This window comes from Orbicella franksi, chromosome 6, assembly GCF_964199315.1.
Source record: "Orbicella franksi chromosome 6, jaOrbFran1.1, whole genome shotgun sequence".
In the NCBI taxonomy this organism is placed as follows: domain Eukaryota; kingdom Metazoa; phylum Cnidaria; class Anthozoa; order Scleractinia; family Merulinidae; genus Orbicella; species Orbicella franksi.
Genome location: NC_138150.1, coordinates 18,240,353 through 18,260,063, shown reverse-complemented (window position 1 = coordinate 18,260,063; position 19,711 = coordinate 18,240,353). Strand labels below are relative to the sequence as shown.

Sequence of the window (19,711 nt, the reverse complement as noted above, 5' to 3'; positions counted from 1 at the left end):
CAAGTAATTATACCAATCGAGTTATGTATCTCTTTACAGCCTTACGACAAATCACCGTTCAGCTCAGCGTCAGCCCAGAGGGAAGCCAAAGGCGTTCACTCTCCAAAAGTCTGGGTACTAGTCGGTTGTCGCGATGTCAAACAAGATGGCGCATGTTGGTCATTGATTTAAAGTCGGAAGTGCTTCAAATTTATTGCGAATTCGTTCATCAACAGTGTCTATAGAACATATTTAAACTTTTCAAAGTGTGGTATCCTACGTAGAGAATAATATGTCGACTCCAGTGGTTCAAGATAGGAACGATTCAACCAAGGGAGTGAACGGTAAGTGTGCAAGCTAAAATTGGCTGAATTTTGCAAGAAGTACATGTAGGTGTCAAGTCTTGAAGTTAGGTTTTTTATCTTTGCACTTTTTATTTTAAGCTCAGCTTATGCACTGCAGTAGCATTTCAAGCGGATGCTGTAGCAATGAACAGGGAAATGCTTGATTTATGTGCCCCGGTACGGGTAAATGTTAAAATTTAGCGAGTCGTGTCTACTGAGTGCGTAAAGCAAGCTTTATGGCCACAAATTTTACTTTTAGGGCATTCAGTATATAAGCAATTTATTATGTGGTTAGCAAAGTGCGGTGCTTTTTTACTACGCTGTAGTCCAACTATTTTTCATCTGAGCGACCTACAGAATGATGGTCATTATTTGTTTATGACTCGACTCTACGAACTTGTCAGATTGTCAGGTCTTCTGTGATTTTGATGTCTAGTTAGACCGATACTAAATAGTTTGAACATCACTGAACTTAAACTTTTTTGGGTCTACGGCTTCACTCCACGCGATTTTTCGTCACAAGTTACATGCTTAAAATGAATTGCATATTGTGTAATTAACACTTTGTTGAAAACAAGGGTTTTTTTTACATATTAAGACCTTAAAAAAAAAAACTATAAACCTACAGTATTATCTATAAATTAAATGACTGATTGTCAGCTGCTTGTTTTGATAATGAAGCAATAATTGTTATTTTACCCTAAACCATGCCATTCAAGGAGTCCATCTACAAGAAAATGAAAGACCATTTTTATATAAACTTGCATATGGATGATTAATTAATCTGATAATATTTTCTTGGACAGTAGATAATTGAAAAGAAAAGGACCAAAAATGGTTCTGGTGCAAGAGTGTTAGTTAATTTACTGTTTCTCATAGTACATACATGTACAGCATGCATGCTTGTGATTTCCTGAAAAACTTAGTCTGAAGGGGGCACAGGAAGTCGTGAAGATATTTTTGGTTGTAGCACTGGGCAATTTTGGAAGTACTTTTGGGGGATAGAAAATTATTTACTAATGTTTTTAGGTTAGATTATTTCCAAGAAGGGTTTTGCTTTCATCTGTTATGATGTTTGATTAGATTTCATATATTTTTTGGGCAAGGAAATCAAAGTATGTAGTATTTTTTGTTGTCATTGCTTTGTTTATGTTGTCATATGGGTATTTTTAGGCTGTTCAGTCACAGCTTCACATTATTAACTGCCTGTACAAAATCTCATTTAATACAATGACGGTACTCAAACCAAATTTTTTTTTTACATATTTTAAAGTAACTAAAAAATGAGGGTTACAAAGTTTTGATTATATATTTATTTATACATTTCTGTTTAAATATCAATGGATTTAGGTTTAACTCCAAAAGAGCAGTCTCTCCTCGTGGAGATCAGGAAAAGAAAATCAGAGTTGCTGGTTGAAATTCAGGTACAAAACTATTGCAAATTAAACCTTTTTGGTCCCAAGCTTGAAATGGCAAGATACTCTAATAATACAGATCCATTTCACATACAAATTTTTTGATGATAGTATTATCAGGCTATAGGGATGATGAGAGATTTTAAAATCGTCCCAAAATACCTAAGCCTCAAATAGCATATTTACAACGTGAAGATCGTTGAAATATTTAATTCTAGAGCTTAGCATTTTGATGGTTATGAATTTTCTTATCATCCTTACACCCCCAATTCACTATCATCAAATTTTTGCAGATGATCTTCATGTGCCACTTATACTTTTAACAAATGAGAATTATCCATACATTGGGTAAATTCACGAATCAGACTACATTTTGTGCATTATGCACTTAATTTTTTGCCCTTACAGTATTATGTGTAATGAATAAACCCTTTGCTACCACTTCAAACTGTATATTTCTTGTAATGCTACATGTAGTGCTGAAAGTTTGTGTTATGTAGAGGAGGATCTACTTTACTTTAAGGGAGACCAGAATTAAATTTATGCCACAAAATTGTCTAGTGATTCAACTGATATAGATATATATGAATGTGGGTTGTTGCTTGTTGGAGCATAGACCTTCTTTCTGAAACCTGAGCCTAGAAAACGTGCACTAGTAGTGTTGGATTTCACAGTTAAAATATTACTTTAAGGTCAAGACCAAAGGGGAATTTTGACAATAATTATTATTTTAAGGGCATGATGTGTGATCATGAAATATCTGCCATATCTTGAATTACTTAATTTAAGATCTTCACCAGAACTATTAACCCAGGACCAGCATACCTTCAAAGGATGCTATTCATAAAGCTTACAGCTTTTGTCTTTACCTTACGAATACTGCTTAATTGACATTGAACTACTTATGAAAGGATTGCCATCAAATCACCAATCTGCAAGTTGATTTAATTGATTTTTGCAATGTTCATGATGTTTTGCCAGTTTTTCTCTTATTTTCTCCTTCCTTAGATTCAGTTGAGGCATGCCTGATAATTTTCTTTAACAATGAAGGAAACTGTGTTCTTGAAAAAAGTATGTTGACCTCAGGTTTACCACTTATTTGCCTTATTATTATAGCGACTCAAGAACGAGATAGCAGACGTAACAGCAGAAATGGATTCCATAGAACAGCGTGACAATGGGTAATTGAAGTTATTTGCATTTTAGGTCATAAGAATAGACTATATGTGAAACAATTGAATCATAGTGATGGGAAAATCACCATCATGTAGATGAAGTTATATTTACATGTTTCTTGTGTAGCAAGGAGAACAGTCTCATTTGCAGCCAGTATTCAGGGCTCGCATGGTTCTTGAAAACTCATGAAAATTTGCCAGATCCTTAAGAAGTCCATGAAGAACAATCAAAATGCATTGTAGGTTTTTTCCCTTTAGAGGTCCTTGAGTATCATTTTATCAGCAGTCTTTGAAAGTTTGAGACTATTGATGGGAAAGAAAACTTGCCACCCAAATATGCCAAGTGCCACAACAGACATAATTTTGATGATGCCAGATATTTGTGATTTGTATCTTTTTGCCTCCCCCCTTCCTAGACAAATGTTATGATGGTTCTGTGGAAAGCAACCTAGAATATTTCTGTCAAATTGTCATTGAAAAATCCTCGAATGGACATATTATCCATCAGAGAGCTTCATTAATAATCCTTATGACTTACCTACATGTATGCTACGGAAACCAGAGATATACATTCGCCGAAACTATTCAGCTGCTAATTATAAGCTTGTGTAATCTTTTGTGAGCTGCTGGAGACTGGACTTAAACAAGTTTTAATTGAGCTGATGTTGTTGTGAATAGTTCTAAGGATGATCCAAGGGCTAAACAGTTATCCACAGGAAAGAAGAAGTTCAACATTGATCCTGATAAGGTGAGTCATTTTTGTATTCGGCCCTTTACAGAACTATTTGATTGTGAACAGCCTTTATTCACTGGACAACAATTAAACGTACATGTACTACTACTTAACAGGGAAACCTTGATTATTTCAGTCTACTTCTGGACTTTTTTCTCTGGTGCCATTATGTGCATGAAGATAGCTGTCAGTTTAGGTTTGAGTCAGCTGTTGCATGTTGCCTTGATCTCGACACCAATAACAATCATTTTGCTTTTTGGTTGATTATAGAATTTATATTTAATTTTTTTAGCAATGTGCAGGTCCAGAAAATACTCCCCCCACAGAAGGGATGGGAATTTCCTGGGCGGTGGGGGGTTCTGTAAGACCAAAAAATTTAAAGAAATGTGTGAAGCTTTATCGGAATTTCCAGAGGGGTGGGGGGTCTTAGAAAAAAATCCCTTCCGTGGGGGAGGTATGGATATTTTCTGGAACTACACAATGGGGTCAAGGGCTCTTCAGTCATACTCGGCTGTATGTAACAGGTTTTACACTTGATGGCCCTTTATGACAGCCCTGATGAATAATTATCACTGACTGCAACATAGTGTCAGTAAATAAAACTTGTAGACTTATAGTTTCTGTGCAAATAATGTGCAGTTCCAGAAAATATCCATCCCCCCCCACCATCCCCCTGGAAGTTCATTGGAAACTCGAAGGGGGTGGAGGGTTTCAAATGCCAATAATAAATTAAATATTTAAAAGTAAAACTGAAACTAAATCTGTACTGGAATTTCCAGCACAGCCCAGGGTGGGGGAGGGATCAAACCAAAAAAGCCTGGGGAGGTATGATATTTTCTTAAAGGACATACTACAACTTTCAAGGATGACAACTTCACTATGCACTCATAATGCACACATAGTTCTTTGACCAATGCAAACTAGTTGACTTCAACATTTTAGGCCACTGTAAAACTCTGCATTATGGACAGGTGACTGTCTGGTATTTTATATAAAACTATTTATTGTAATTTTATCCAAAGTTTATTTTTATTTTGTGCCTGGTAATATTCATATGTTGATTATACAGTTGTATTGAAGAAACTATTTATCAGAGTCCAAGGAAGTTTGGATAATTCCGGGGGGAAGGGGGGGGTACTCTCTTATATGGGCTATATAGGTATGTGTGGCCCCAAAGGGTAGGGTTTTTCAGCCATTTTAGACTACGAGTAGTCCCTCTTTCACTTAGTCCGTCATCCATGACACGAAAGAAAACTGTGAGAAAAAAATGGCTGCCTGAAATCCTGGGGGTGAGAAGCACATGAAAGGAGGGAGTACCGCCTTCAAAGCCTAAGAGTTTGCCCTCTCATGGCGAGTGATTTTTCAGTGTAGGATTTCTCATCTTGACGTCCTCTTATTATCGCCTGTTGTCAATAACCCCTGGAGATATTTTGAATAAAATGACTCTTTTATTCAAGTAGCGAGGCAAAACCATGCCGTGAGAAGTATATCTTTGTCACGGTGTTCGTTAGGCGAAACTGCTAAAGAAGTTTCGAAAAGAAGACAGCAAATATTCAGCAAAGGAGGCATCTTGTAACGACTTTTTTTGGGAAATTTTCAAATGCAGAGTTCAACTGAAAATTTACATTATGTATTTGACATAGGAGATCGTCCAACTGCAGTGACATGTTTGCCAATAGCAGCAGAGAGTTTCAAGTGAAAGTCTGCTTCAATCTTTCAAATGGATGGCAGGAAGGCCAAGCTCAGTCAATTCATATTTACGGAATTGTTCTTCAACAATGCTGTTGACCTAGTGTTAAGCTGCAAAATCACTAACATGCTCGCATTCGGGTTTGAGGCGAAAAGCTTTGCCAAAAAAAACATTAGATAAATTCAATTCTTTCCATAGCCTGATGGTAGAATTGCAAGAACATCACAGCCTGTGAGACGCCATTCCAACGCTTTGATTTGCTCTGGTTCCAAAGTTTTTTATTTTCAGAGAGCGAGATTAACATTCCTGCAAGACATCACAGGTACCTCGAATGATGACAACGTGCTGTCAACGCTCCAAGCATAAACCAATCATATTTTTTTGTTGTGAGAGCAAGGCATAATTCAAAGTCTTAGGCTTAGGCGGTAGTCCCTCCTTTCATGTGCTTCTAGCTCCCAGGATTTCATGCGACCATTTTTTTCTCAAGGTTTTCTTTCACGTCACGCACAACAGACTAAGCGAAAGAGGGACTACTTGTAGTCTACAGCCATTTTGGTCATAAATAGGATATTGATTTTGGCCATTTTGGTCTTAGGTAGGGTATGGTTTTAGCACTCTAGTCTTGAATTGGGTATGTTTCTTAGAAGAAGCTGCTCTGTCATCATTATAAATAAGACCGTCAACAAAAGCCTTTCATAACTTATGTTTAGGGCAACTGTGCCAGCTACAGAGGTTACAAATAGGGTATGGAATTGTTGGCCAGGTCATAAATAGGGTAAGGCTTTTAAGAAGTGGGCCGCACACCCCTACCCAACTTTTCTGGGAGTACTCCTCCCCTTAGGGGATAGTCATGGTTCGATTTACTAGGTTCGACCTGAAAATTTCCACACTTGTCTTAGAATGATGCACATGTACATGTGGCTCTACATAGATTCAGATTATTGTTGATTGGTTGCTACTTTTACAGACCTGAAAACTCAAAATCAGGCCAGCATGCGACAATAATCAGAAACACTATATGATATGGGTCCCTTTGGAGCTAATATATTAGGGTATGGATATTGTAATACATGTAGGTGAAACTTGAATACATGTACTCTGAAGTGGGAAAGAATCGAGCAACTAAATATCATACCTCCCCAGGCAGGGGGGACAGCTGTTTAAATACACTGTGCAAGCAGATGCAAAATTCATTTATTTTGTTAGCCTGCTAACAAATTTGGCACCATATTACAAATGTATAGAGCCATGTCTCATGAGGACTGGGAACTTCCAAATTTATAAATATGAGTGCACTCTAAAAAATGTTCTGATCTAGACCAGTGTCTAGACCACTTTTAGCTATGAGACATTTGCTGGAGAAAACTACAAGCAAAAAGGCGTGTTTCTGCTGAAGATACTGAATGGAAAAGTCAAGAAGACTTAATGAGAACAAGGTAAAAAATACCCATCTTTGGCAAATTTAAGCTCAGTTCATGCAGTCAAAACACCAGCTAAGGGTGAAATTGGGATGTTTTAAGGAACCCAAGTGTAAAGCACTCCATACAAGACTAGAAGCACCTTTAATGGCTGCAAGGATTTCTGTTGTTTTAAAAGTAAAGAGGTGGGAGAAATTGAAAACAACATTTTTTTGTCCAGGCAAGTAATATTTCATCTCCATTTGCAAGCAAAATGGCAGTGATTATGAACTCCTACCCACCTTCCCCATCCTGGAACTCCTACATTATGTGGCTTTTGTCAGAAAATTTAAGAGCTACTGTTTGGCCATACAGATATAATTAACATAAGCCAGGCTAAAGGTTGGTCTCTTTGGGAGATACATGACCATGGCCATGTCATGAGTACAGACCTTAACTGCATTTGGTCAAGATTCTTCCATACAGACCTCTGGTTCAGTTAAATAAGAAGTCATATTTTGCTATTTGTACTCCAGGGGATCAGTTGAACAGATAACAAGATGGTCCTTTTAAGTGTTCCTACCACATCATTTATTTCACAAACATAGTTCTCGTAATCTTTCATTTTGGACCCATTTCTTGTACTTTAGGGATCATTATTAGTATATACTACTATGGCACTACACATCAAAATATTAATAAGATATTCACTGTTATTGTAATAGATAACCTTTATAACAGTGTGAATGGTTTTACACATCTATCACTATTCATGGATATTTAGCAGACAGCAAAAACCATATTTTCCTGTAGAAGTGAGGTAAAAAATTGAGATAAATCAGATTGAGGCTTGTGGTATGTTACATTATGCCACCAATTAAAAATTCATTGACATTTGCTGCCAACAGCTGGTGGCAGAATTGTCTATAGATAATCTCTGGATGACACAGTCTTAAATATGTACGGATAAATTTTGCACCAAATATTTTTAATATTAATTAATGTGTAATATAGAGTGTGGCTGAAAAAGAGGAACAACACTATCTCAGGGAATCTCTTGTATTGCACTGAAATTTCACCCAGTTGTGCTTTCTGTATAGGTAGGATTGTTTTCCCCATCATTTATTACCTATCAAGACATTTTACTTTTTTCATTTTTAATTACGTAGAATGACATGGTCTTCCAGAAGTTACTATAAATAATAATCATTTTTTCAAGGTCCTTGTTAAATGTTTTGGAACTGAATTTGATTCTGAGAAGATATCGTACATGTAGGTTGACAATTTTAGGTGGTTGGGAAAAATGTACCGACAGTTCAACAGAACAACAAAACGTGATGGTTATTTTGGTCACAATTCATGCATTTGCATTGACACACCACCATCTTGTCAGAAATCAGGAGCTTCATTAACATTTTTTATCAGGCAGGCAACTGGTTTTCACAGGTGGGCAAAACTTTTTGAACTGAAGTTCTTTTTAAGAGAAACGTTTCTCTATATGGTCAAACCAGGTGGGTAAAATCATCCTCACACCCAATCAATTTGCCCAGTGCCTGTGGCCGTTATTGAAAGCCCTGCAGCACTATGTTACTTTTTCTAAATCCAGATTAAACTGAGACAAGATTCAATGAGGCATGACTTACTTTAGCTTACTTGCTTAATCCTTTCCGTATCTTAATCCCCCTCCATTCATCTTATAAGTTTCAATGAGGCATGAGAAGTGTTCAAACTCAGGCTCTAGTTTGACTGCCTGTTCTTAATAATTATTGTGTGACCTCCCAAGCTCGTATATTTTGGCAGCATGTTTGACTGTGTAATGATGATTTTTGACTCATGGAAGAGAGTCAAAGAAACCTGTTGTTTAATTCACATCCCTGTACCCGAGCAGAGTCTTGTCAACCCTCAGTTATGTCTTGTTTGGCTTAGAAAAGAATTTACATGTAATTGCAATAGTTAAAAGTACCTTTTATAAATTTTCTTTTTGTTAAACTTTTTCACAGGGAATGGAATACCTGATATCTAACAACCTGCTAAACAACACTCCAGAGGACATTGCTGACTTTCTTTTCAAGGAAGAAGGGTTAAATAAGACAATGATTGGAAATTATCTTGGAGAAAAGTAAGTTGTGCTTATTTGGACTGCATGACAACATACTCGGAAATTTTTGCTCAAAATCTTGGCAAGTAGAGACAAGGCATGAAAATGGTTGTTGTTCATAACTTGTACTTTTAGTAATGTGTGCTGTACATACCATAATCATTTCCTGCTTGACTGATATTTATTCTTGGCTTTTAACATCCTTTTGACAACTTTGTCATGGGTTCTATTGATTACTGAGGTAGGAATTCTAAACAGCATCTTGGGTAAGATTCTGTAGGACTACGACAGGCTCCCATGTAGTGCTTCTATAGGCCTGTTCCAAGTTCTTTAAATTTGACGGGATCCTAAGTATACATGTACAGTCAGAATTCAAATAATATTAAAGTGAGTTGCCATTTCTATTGAGCATGCTATTAAAGGGAAGTGTCTAGATCTTACAGTATTCTATACCATCGTGTAGTCCTGATCCTGAGGGAGGTTTCTACCAGGGTTTAATAAACTGTATCACAGGTCTACCCCGGCCTACACTAGTGTGTGGTTAGACCAGCATGAAAATGGGTGAGATATCTGTACGACCATCCCAGAAGACATTGCTCTCCTTATAAGTCTTCTCACTGAAAGCGATATGGTTAACAGAATGGAACCTTGTAAATGAACTATACAAATATGCACTTGAGAATATAAAATAATAGCTACTTGTCTGTTCTGGAAAGTTTAGTTAGGATATGATCATTGCTGGGCTATTTTGGGGTAAACTGTAATAGTTTGTAACAGGAGTTCAATTTAGTGATTATTAATTTAATCCACAGCAAAGAATTCAATCTGGAAGTTTTCCGATTGTTTGTTGAGCATCATGATTTCACAGGAAGATTATTAGTAGATGGTCTTAGGTAAGTTCAGTGAGGTAACGTCTGTTACTTAAAGAGACTGAATTTGCAATGGATTCAGGTTAGGTTTTTGACATTTTTTTCTGTAGCATCAGTTGTAATGACTGATTTGATTGTGCCGTGAAACAAAATGTCTGACATTGCTAGAATGACAAAGTTCTGTCTAAGAAAAGGTGTGTTGCGATGGATAAAAATGTGAACCATATGCAAGAGTGGCCACAACATGAGCAAGGCACTAATTACAGTACCTCTCTGCCCAGGTGTACAGTCAAATGGATACCAGAAAATTTAGTAGTGGAGGGTGACCCTGCAATGATCTAGAATCCCACATCAGGGAAAGAAGAAATGTTACCTAGCTTTCACTTAATTTATACTACAAAAACCAAGATAAATTCTGGCAAGATGGAATGCTTTGACCTTAAGTAGACTTAACCAGTTTACCAGAAATGTTGATTCCCAACTTAAGAATGAGAGGTTCTGATTACGTGAGGAAATTCTCCCAAGGAATAAATTATACATGTATATTAATCAAGGAGGAAATTGAAGCTGACCTTGAAATGGCTAGACAATGAAAGCAGAGTTTAACAATGATTTTTTCTTAAATCTTCTTGTAGGCAGTTCTTGTGGAGTTTTCGTCTTCCTGGTGAGGCCCAGAAGATTGATAGAATGATGGAAGCATTCGCAAAGAGATTTTGTGATCAGAACCCTGGAGTGTTTACATCATCTGGTTAGTGAAGTCATAGAGGGAGAGATAAGAAAAATGTCTTTTGTTCCCTTTCTTAAATAGGTTTTGTCAGAGTCCAGTGCTCTATTCTTTAGACTAGTACTATTTTACATTTACATCAAGTTTAATAAGTGGTGTATTTTGACACTCAGATGGACAGTCAGACCTAGATATTTTTTTTAAGAAAAGAGCTTGTGCACATAGTACAGTCTCTTGTAATATTTCTTATTTACATATGATAAGAACACAATCATGCTCTTAATTTCCACTACCACAACAGTGACAACATCTATGAAATTTAATTAAGTGATGCTGTGATACAGACCGTATCACATGACACAAAGAGTACTTTCTAATTAATGAGTTATCAGGATGGCAAATAAATTTCAAGTAGTTGTCATATCCTTCTGGAAAGTTGAGTATACTGAATTTGGATTGGTTCTCACTCCACAGATACCTGCTATGTTCTAAGTTTCTCACTCATCTTGTTAAACACTAGTCTTCACAACCCAAGTGTAAAAGACAAGGTAAGTGGAATCAATTTTCTTTGAAATTCAAGAAATTCTCCTTGGTCAATCTGAGACTGACAGATATTGTACATGTAATTACTGTGAGATCTTGTCCTTATAAGTAATGTTAATAAAGATCCATGCCTGCTAACTTTGGTTTGCATTTTGTAGCCTACAGTAGAGAGATTCATCCAAATGAACAGAGGCATTAACTGTGGAGAAGATTTACCCACTGACATTCTTGTGGTTGGTACTTGATAATTTGCTCATAAATATAATAAGCATTATTTTCTTCTGGTCCAGAGAAAATTTTGAAGTAAGAATAAAAGATAGAAAATCTTTTAAGTCGTTATGATATTATAAATAAGATTGTTTTAAGGGAAGGTTCCACTATGCTTACATTAGGCGAGTCTGAGAATTAGGTTAATTCTAGGTATTGGGGAAAGGAATAAGAAGAAGGAAATTAGGTACCGCTAGTTGTTATTGTTACCCTTTGTAAGGAACCACATGTGGAGTAACAAGGGACAGTTCCTTTTTAAACTCGATCACACTTTTTGTTTGTATTGTAGAGTTTATATGAAAGCATCAAACTTGAACAATTCAAGATCCCAGAAGATGATGGAAATGACATAACCAGAACATTTTTCAATCCAGACAGAGAAGGCTGGCTTATAAAGGAAGGTAATGAGATACCTCTCTTTTCTTTCTCAATAAATAAGAGTTTAAATTTCTGATTAATATGACTGTGTTTTTTATTTTCAAGGTGGATTGCACAAAAGTTGGAGAAAACGATACTTTATCTTAAAAGATAATTGCCTTTATTACTTCAAGAATGTAGGGGTATGTATGCCTACAGCGTGTTGAGCTAATATATAGTATATATTTCAATTCATTCCTCTTTGACATTATGTGAAATTGAAATATCTACTCTCAAAGGCTCTGCTGTGACTTTTCAATGTATTTCTTTAAAATAAAAGTAGATTGACCTGGTTGTCTTGTAAAGACAAAAATGTATTTAACATTTATTTCTTTTTCTCTTGACTTTTTGTGTTTCAATATGAAATACATGTATTATTATAATTATTGAGTTCTCAGCCATTTGATATCCAAATGAGGAGACAGGGGCATTCTGCATTGTGTTGAAGACTGTTGACTCCTTTTACCTTGTTGTTGCACCTTCTTAACCAAAGTACTTATTACAGGCTCAACTGTAATGACAGCTATTGCCTGGCATTTACAGTTAAATTTAAAATGTTAGTTATGATCATTTGGACTTTTCAATAAGACAATTATTAAAATTTCTTTAAAGGACAAGGAACCCCGTGGTATTATTCCTTTGGAAAATCTTCATGTGAGGAAAGTTCAAGATGCCAGGAGAAAGGTAATTTTGATGCTAAATACTCCTTCTTAGTGGGTAATGTTTAATAATTTTTATTAATTTTAGAATGTGTAAAATATTGAACTGACAGGATTTTAAATCACCTATCTTATGTCTCTCCAGTACTGCTTTGAAATATATTCTGCGGACAATTCATCTGGACTTATAAAAGCTTGCAAAACAGACTCAGAAGGGAAGGTTGTAGAAGGTTTGTATCATGTCAAGTGAATTAGACAATAGACATGCATGTATTGAGACCGGTGACTCTACTTCCATGTTTTCAGATTAGATATGCCTGCCATGTCCTGAGGAAACATTACTGAACATCTGATCAAACGTTTTGGTCGTGTCTTGTCAATAAAATTTGATGCACAAAGTGTGATGTTAGGAGAATCGTTAATTCAAACTGTAGCCTCACTATTCAAGTGGAGCAAGTGCTAGTTTTAGTACTGGTAAAACCTTTTATTGTTATTTTTAAATCACAGATTGCACTAACACTCTTTTGGGCCTTCCTTGCATGTTTCTGGTATATGAGGGTTTTCGAATTTGCCAGAACTGGTTGGAGCAATGATTTATAATTAGGAGTTTGAAACTCTTTTTTCTCCTGTGATTTTTGTCTTATGATGGGAATTACCAGGAAAAAGTGAACTCATGACAATTAAGTTAATCAAAAGTTAATAAATATGTGATCTTGTTTCAATATTTAACCCGAAACTACTATCCAATGACATTGTGGTGTATCATTGCAGCAGTATGCTTCCACACAGATTAAAATTCTTTGTAGTTTTGTTGCTCTTGAAACAAATTTAGGCCAGCAAAATTTGTATTTTCCTTTGTTTTAGATTTATTACCATAATCCTAAGTCAAAGGAAAATGCAATATTGATTTAACCAATGATGAATTTTTCAGGGCACCATGATGTTTATCGTATCTGTGCAGTCTCTGAGGAAGAAAGAGAAACCTGGATTGGCTGTGTAAAGTGAGTTGAACTAAATCATCAAACAAACAATTGTTCATGCCATGCATGTGAATGTAGCCTTCCCCTAGCCATTCTAAGGGTGCTTCCCATGCTCTTCAAAGAGCCAACTGATGTGAAATACAGTAAGAGGGTTTTTGATACAGTGGTAGAGAGTTTTGATGTTATCACCTGTTGGTTCAGGGCTCATGCTTTCACCCTGCCTCTTGCTAGGCCAGTTCTTGCAAAGTTCGGGCAAAATTGTCCTCACAGTCGGTCAATTTGCCTGGTGCCCAGCTCTTAATGAAACCTGTGTGACTTTATTACTATTTGTAATTTGCGATGTCATGAGCTACAATGATGAAATACCAGGGTACTTGACTGATACCGATGTTCACTGACCTGTGAACCTTGCTCTGAAAATAGTCATTTTCCTTTTCAGGGCCAGTATGATAGTCGATCCCTTTTATGATATGCTTCAAACAAGGAAAAAGAAGGTCACCCAGGGAGCATTAAACTAATAATACTTAATAGTACAGGAACTTTTTTACAAAATAGTTTGTATAACTCTTTGAATATCTGCCATATCTATACTCATTTAACCCATCCCCCATTCTGCTAGCTGGCACAAAAGCCAGCAAGAAGATTCAGTCATTTCAACTGGTTTTTTTTTTTCGCATTTCTCTTAATCAAGCTCCAACTTAGTTGGTACATTAGAGCTCTTCCTCTACCTTCGTGTACTATTTTAATTGTTTAAATTGGCCATATCTTTTTAAAAGGCTTTCTAAAAAGCTGATTAAAAACAGTAGACATGTACTTGTAGGCTTGTTATGAAGACATTATCATACTACAGCTAAAATTATTTTAGTCATTTATTTTCACACAAGAACTTTTTGAAATTTTAGGGACCTTTAGATTTTACCACGAGTACGAGATTGAGTGCAAGTACGATTTTCAAATTTCAAACCAGTGACATTTCCAGAGCCCTTACTCGTCATGTTGGTTTTAGGTAAACAGGGTAGCTCATGGGATGAGATGGGTATGTGATGTGATAATGTGAAGCCTGCAAACTAGAATTGAAAAGTCGTACTCGTACTCTATCTCGTACACGTACTCAAATCTAAAGTCCCCTATTAAACAGGTTCACAGTTTTACATAATCTTTGGATTTTGTCATTTAGTGGCATAAGTTTTGAAAATATAATAATACAAAAGTTCTCATGAGGCCTGAAACTACTTTATAAAATGATTTTTAAAATCCAATCTTTCATCAATCTATGGCATTGTCAGAAAAACAGGACTTATCTCTAAAGTTTTCATCATTCTATCCCTTATGATGTCGTAGATCAGCGAAACCTTGGATTACAGTAGTTTCAGGGGTACTTACCATTTACATGGGAAAACCGGAAATTCCAGTTGGAAAATCAAATGGTTCGTGCCATTCCAATTGGGAAGCTTCAGAAAATATGGGCTCTGATTTGAGGAGATGCTATTTTTCTGCTCTTTTAAGTCTCTCTAGCTGATGTGGATAAACTTTATAGCAATTCCCTCTCCTGCAATGTCATTTAATTGTTTAATGTTTAATGTTTATGCCTGAAATTTCCAACCGGATGGTTTTTGTAAATGGTAAGCACCCCAGGTCTCATTTGAACTTTTGTATTATTATTTTCACTTAACAGTTTAGTTGTCAGGTTTTCTCATTCAGTACTAATCTCAACCAGTAAAGTTATACAGTTAGTCAGGATATTCAGTGCTGCTGCGGAACAACTTTTTTTGTGTGCGACTGTACCAACCCTTTCAGTTAGTGTCCAGAAATCTCATATTTCAAGTATATTGGAAACAAATAGTTCAACATGAAAGTACTACTCAATAGCTTTCATTTGCATGTCCACAAATGAAAGGTGAATATAGAATGATTTAAAACTGTTTAGAAATGACAGATTAAAAGGATTAAGTTATAGTGAAAGTAATCTTCACATTTACAAAATTGCTTACTAATAGCTATTTTAAAGAACCCAGGAAAATGTGACTTTTCTAGTGCTGATTCATAACTTCTAAGAGTACTTTTAAAGTTATAAATTTCTGTCAGCAGTTCGCTCGTGATTTGGTCGCTGAGACACTTTGGATATCAACTCATCTCAGAATTTTTAAAACTTATCTTTCTGTGCTATTACATGTAAAGGTTAAGTAACTGTTGTAGTCATTTGCACCCTTTGTATGATTGGTACATAATCTAAGGCAAGAAATCAGTTCACCAAAACATTCATTGGAACCCTCTGTAAATTCAGAATAGAGGTAATCCATTCCTCAAATATTCACTTTTCTAGCCCCAATATTTAAATGCGAATTCTCAGTGCGGACCTCCGCACTTTCAATTCTGTGATACTTTTGAGGAGAATTTGCTGAAATATCAAATGCTATTTTCTTTTAGAGATAACTTGCATTTTTCTCAATGTGTGTCTAACTTTGTGGATATACTAGGAGAAATTGAATGTTGATCTAATTAGTTAAGACTGGAATGTTCAACAAGTCAAGGAGGAAGGCTAGGTCTCTATATTTTGGGGCATTCAAAAGCTAATAATGTACATGCAAAAATTTCAGCTGCTGCTTGGCTGAGAGCTCATCAATTAATCCCAAACAGTGCAGAAAGTAGAGTAAAGTGAAGTAAAAATTTAAATGTGTAATATACCGGTATTATTACCAAGTGGTCCAATGATTTTTTCATGCAATTTGGAATACATACACCCTTGTAAATTTTCTCGACTATTTTTTTAGTCTGAAAAATTTACTCTTACTCATTTATTTAAAATTGCACTCGAAATCATTTGATTACCTGTACAAATTGAATAATATTTGTAAGCTGTAGAAGAGAATGAATTGCCAAAGTATGATTGCATAATGACGGCAATTACATCATTTGTTAGAGTTTATTTTCTCAGATTAGCCTGAAGAAGTCTCTTCCTTTTTGTCAGCTTTTCCATGGCGATTCGCAAAATTAAAAAAAATTTTGGTTGAAATTGCACCAGATTCCAGATCTGAGTGAGGAAAAGTGGGAGAATACTCACGGTCTGTGGTTTTTCAACTTTAGCTTAAAAATTATGAATCTTTCATTAATCTAATAATTTAGTTAGAAGCTCTGAAGTAGAGGAAACTAGCAAGAGTTGTCTCATACGAAATTTCTCTTCGAGTGTTGAAGAATATTTTTCAACACGAGAAGAGAAATTTCGTATCTCCTAGCGGCCATGTAATGTTCTATTTATTACATAAATACCAATGAGATCCTGAACCATTTCACTTTCGCTGCGAAAGGCACCATTTATTATGTAACCATAGCAACGGTGATCTCTTCGTATGCGATTTCAGGCGTGAAGATATCAGGTTTTCGTGCGGAAGCTCACCTGGTATTTCATTGGTTTTTATATAAGTAAAAAGAACATTGGTTAGGATTCTTTTATAGCTAGAGTCCCTTGTACATACAAGAAGAGCTTATCTACAGAAATGGTAGAAAATTATTGTGTTTTGTATTATCCAGCCCACATCAAATAGGGACACTGAAGTTGAAGTGATTAACTTTTGTTTCTGATAGATTTAGAATTGTCTTGCATTACAAATTTAACAACTTGTTTATAAGTCTTATATGGGAAACTCTGATAGACAGTTTTTGGTCTATTTGCAAAATATTTAGAATCAGTTGTGGATGTTTGGTTATTGTTTTTGAAATTAAGGCCTTTTAGGTATCATGAACCCCTCCAGAAGAGGTTTCTAAACTTACCGAGACTTTGACTACAAACGACAAGAATCAAGCTGTACGTATATATGGGTTATTGACCAAGTGTGAGGTCAAGATGGCTGGATATGGGCCAAGTTCTTTTTTTGCGTGTTTATGGACCGAAGCGGAGTCGAGGTCCATAAACATGCAAAAAAGGAACGAGGCCAATATCAAGCCATCTTGGCCGAACAAGCTTGGTCAATAAAACATTTATTTTATGGCTTTTGAGGAAATTTTTCTTCCGGGACACGGCGGGTAGTCCCGTGCGGGCAAGATAGCTCCATCTTGCCCGCTCGGGTGGTCAATCACAGAGCAGGATTTGGTTCATCTTGCCCGCTCACGAAGCTAGCCATGTAATAAAGGAGAATCTTTGTTTACAATATTTGCCTCATTACCATAAGCGATGCAGTTCCTGATGGAGCTACAAAGAAATTAATACTGAATATTGAAAGGGCACAGCACGATTAACTGTCCCAAGGAATGTGAGCGCGATGTATTGAATACCTTTTGTGCGACGAGGTTTTCAAAGCTCAAAATTTTACAAAGAATGTGAGCTCGTTAGCGCTTTTGCCACACAGAAATTTTGATGTTTTTGAAAGCCAATTTCTCCTCGATTACACCCAAAGAGCCAAAAATTTCACCACTTACTAAGTTTCACAAGCTCTTTAAGTTTTTCAACTAAAATCATGTCTAGCATGATGCCTTCTATGCGCAAAGTCGTATATTAATGCACAGGCAGCCCAAGCTCTCTCTATGAACCACACAAGCAACACAATATGGCATCGAATTATAAGGGTTTATATGGGATTTTCTACAAGATATCCATGGAGGTAGTTGAAAGTGAAAATTCTCAATAAAAATGGCTTACCTTATTCCATACGTGTGTTGTTTGCTCCTGGAATGGTTATTTTATCGATTTAATTTGATTTAAGCGCCTTTTTTGAATTCCGAAGAGAAAACCAGAATTCAAAAAGGTCGGTACACACTCGGCTATTGCCTCGTGTGCCACTTTTTTGTTCTTACCACATTTTTACGTCATCTGTGATCTATTACTGAACAGACGCACGGCAACATGGAATCTATTTGTTAAAAAGTGCACGCTATGGCGTTTACCATTTGTTAATTTTTCCCATGAACACCAGTACCACGTTTGCGGGGTGAAAGAGGGTGCGGGTAGTGTTGCGATTTGACTATTGAGATAAAGAAAACAGAGCCGTTCATTTTACAAGTTGATGATAAGAATAGTACAAAAACAAACTTTCAAGTTGCGTACAACCCCGGGCCCTGAAAGAATTCCACTAATTTTTGAAAATCTCATACTTACCAGTGCACCCTGCTCCATATAGCGAAAAAAAGATAGAACAATTCCATACGAACGGTATTGATAATAACCACTGTGGAAGATGTATCCGTACCTAAATGAAGTGTGCGGGAGACTTGCCCGCAATGTGACGTTAATTACAATCACAAGGCCTGCTCGTGCTCAGTCAGAACAGGGCGGAAAAAAGCCACATATAAGCGCCCTGGTCAGAGCTGCCGTCCGCGCTTCTGATGTGATACTGTATACAAATAGAACGGGCGTGGCTCGGAAGTAATTGAAGTTTCTGTTCTCTCTCCTTTAAATTTTCTTAGTTAATTCGTGAGAGTATCCCTACTATGGTGCTTAGGCGCTTTTGGATGTCTCCATCCCTTATTGTTTATTTTTAATTTAGTTGATGTATTTGTTGCGGAGATAAGTGTAGTTTATAAATAAATAACTTATAAAGGTTGGGTTGCAGACTCTAGTGAAAGTGAAGAGTGACGGCTACAATAACTACAAAATTTTCTGATAAATTATCGTTCTAACGCTTAAAAAAAAGTGGTAGAGCTCATTGCTCGATGACCAATGGTCTCATGTTTTCCTCTATCCTCAACAATATGCGTCATGGCTTACGCCCACGATCATCACACCAGGGCACATCATCTGAAGAAACATCTTTTATTGAAACGTTCCTAAACCGCAAGTCAAACAGTGGCACAATAACTTCTTTTAACTTTCAGGCTTTGTCTCTCAAAGAAAGAGGTGAGAGCGAACATCGACGTGAATTAAACATTGAAAACTTTAACTTGGATATATTCTCAGTAACCAAAGTCAGGAAGTCAGTTGAGTATTTCTTTGACAAATGATTCTCAAAAAGGGGTTGAGGAGCTACTGCTACTTTTGAAACTGTATAAGCTCTTTAGAAACACTTGCGGTGCACAATAGCGGGACCAGATTCGTCATATTCCTGTTTAGAGATCCACATTTGTTGGAAGGTGGACAGGGAAGCCAAGATGGAGCCTCCGATCCATACGGAGTACTTACGCTCTGGTGGAGCAATGATCTTGATCTTCATGGTGGACGGTGCCAAGGCTGTGATTTCCTTCTGCATTCTGTCAGCAATACCAGGATACATGGTTGAACCGCCGGACAAGACAGTGTTGGCATAGAGATCCTTACGGATGTCAACATCGCACTTCATGATAGAGTTATAAGTTGTTTCATGAATGCCAGAAGCTTCCATGCCAAGGAAGGATGGTTGGAACATGGCCTCGGGACACCTGAACCTCTCATTCCCAATGGTGATAACTTGACCATCAGGCAGCTCGTAGCTCTTCTCGAGGCTGGAGCTAGAGG

General features: G+C 36.6%; 2 protein-coding genes across 2 annotated transcripts in view; one reads left to right on the top strand and one right to left on the bottom strand.

Moving 5' to 3' along the window:
- Positions 1-111: 111 nt before the first annotated feature.
- On the top strand, positions 112-15,318 carry LOC145488921 (cytohesin-1-like). The gene is made up of 15 exons (XM_081467775.1): positions 112-323; positions 1,674-1,747; positions 2,855-2,919; positions 3,592-3,661; positions 8,734-8,852; positions 9,644-9,724; positions 10,336-10,448; positions 10,899-10,972; positions 11,126-11,200; positions 11,524-11,635; positions 11,718-11,794; positions 12,264-12,335; positions 12,456-12,540; positions 13,242-13,311; positions 13,730-15,318. Exons 1-15 carry the CDS (start codon positions 272-274, stop codon positions 13,806-13,808), a joined length of 1,218 nt encoding a protein of 405 aa, XP_081323901.1. The 5' UTR covers positions 112-271; the 3' UTR covers positions 13,809-15,318.
- Positions 15,319-19,057: 3,739 nt separating this feature from the next.
- LOC145490015 (actin-3) overlaps positions 19,058-19,711 on the bottom strand; it is a 2,381-nt gene continuing 1,727 nt past the window's right edge. Inside the window, exon 3 of the mRNA XM_081469103.1 lies at positions 19,058-19,711. This exon is cut by the window's right edge and continues 328 nt beyond it. Coding sequence (XP_081325229.1) covers positions 19,275-19,711 — 437 coding nt within the window. The 3' untranslated portion in view covers positions 19,058-19,274.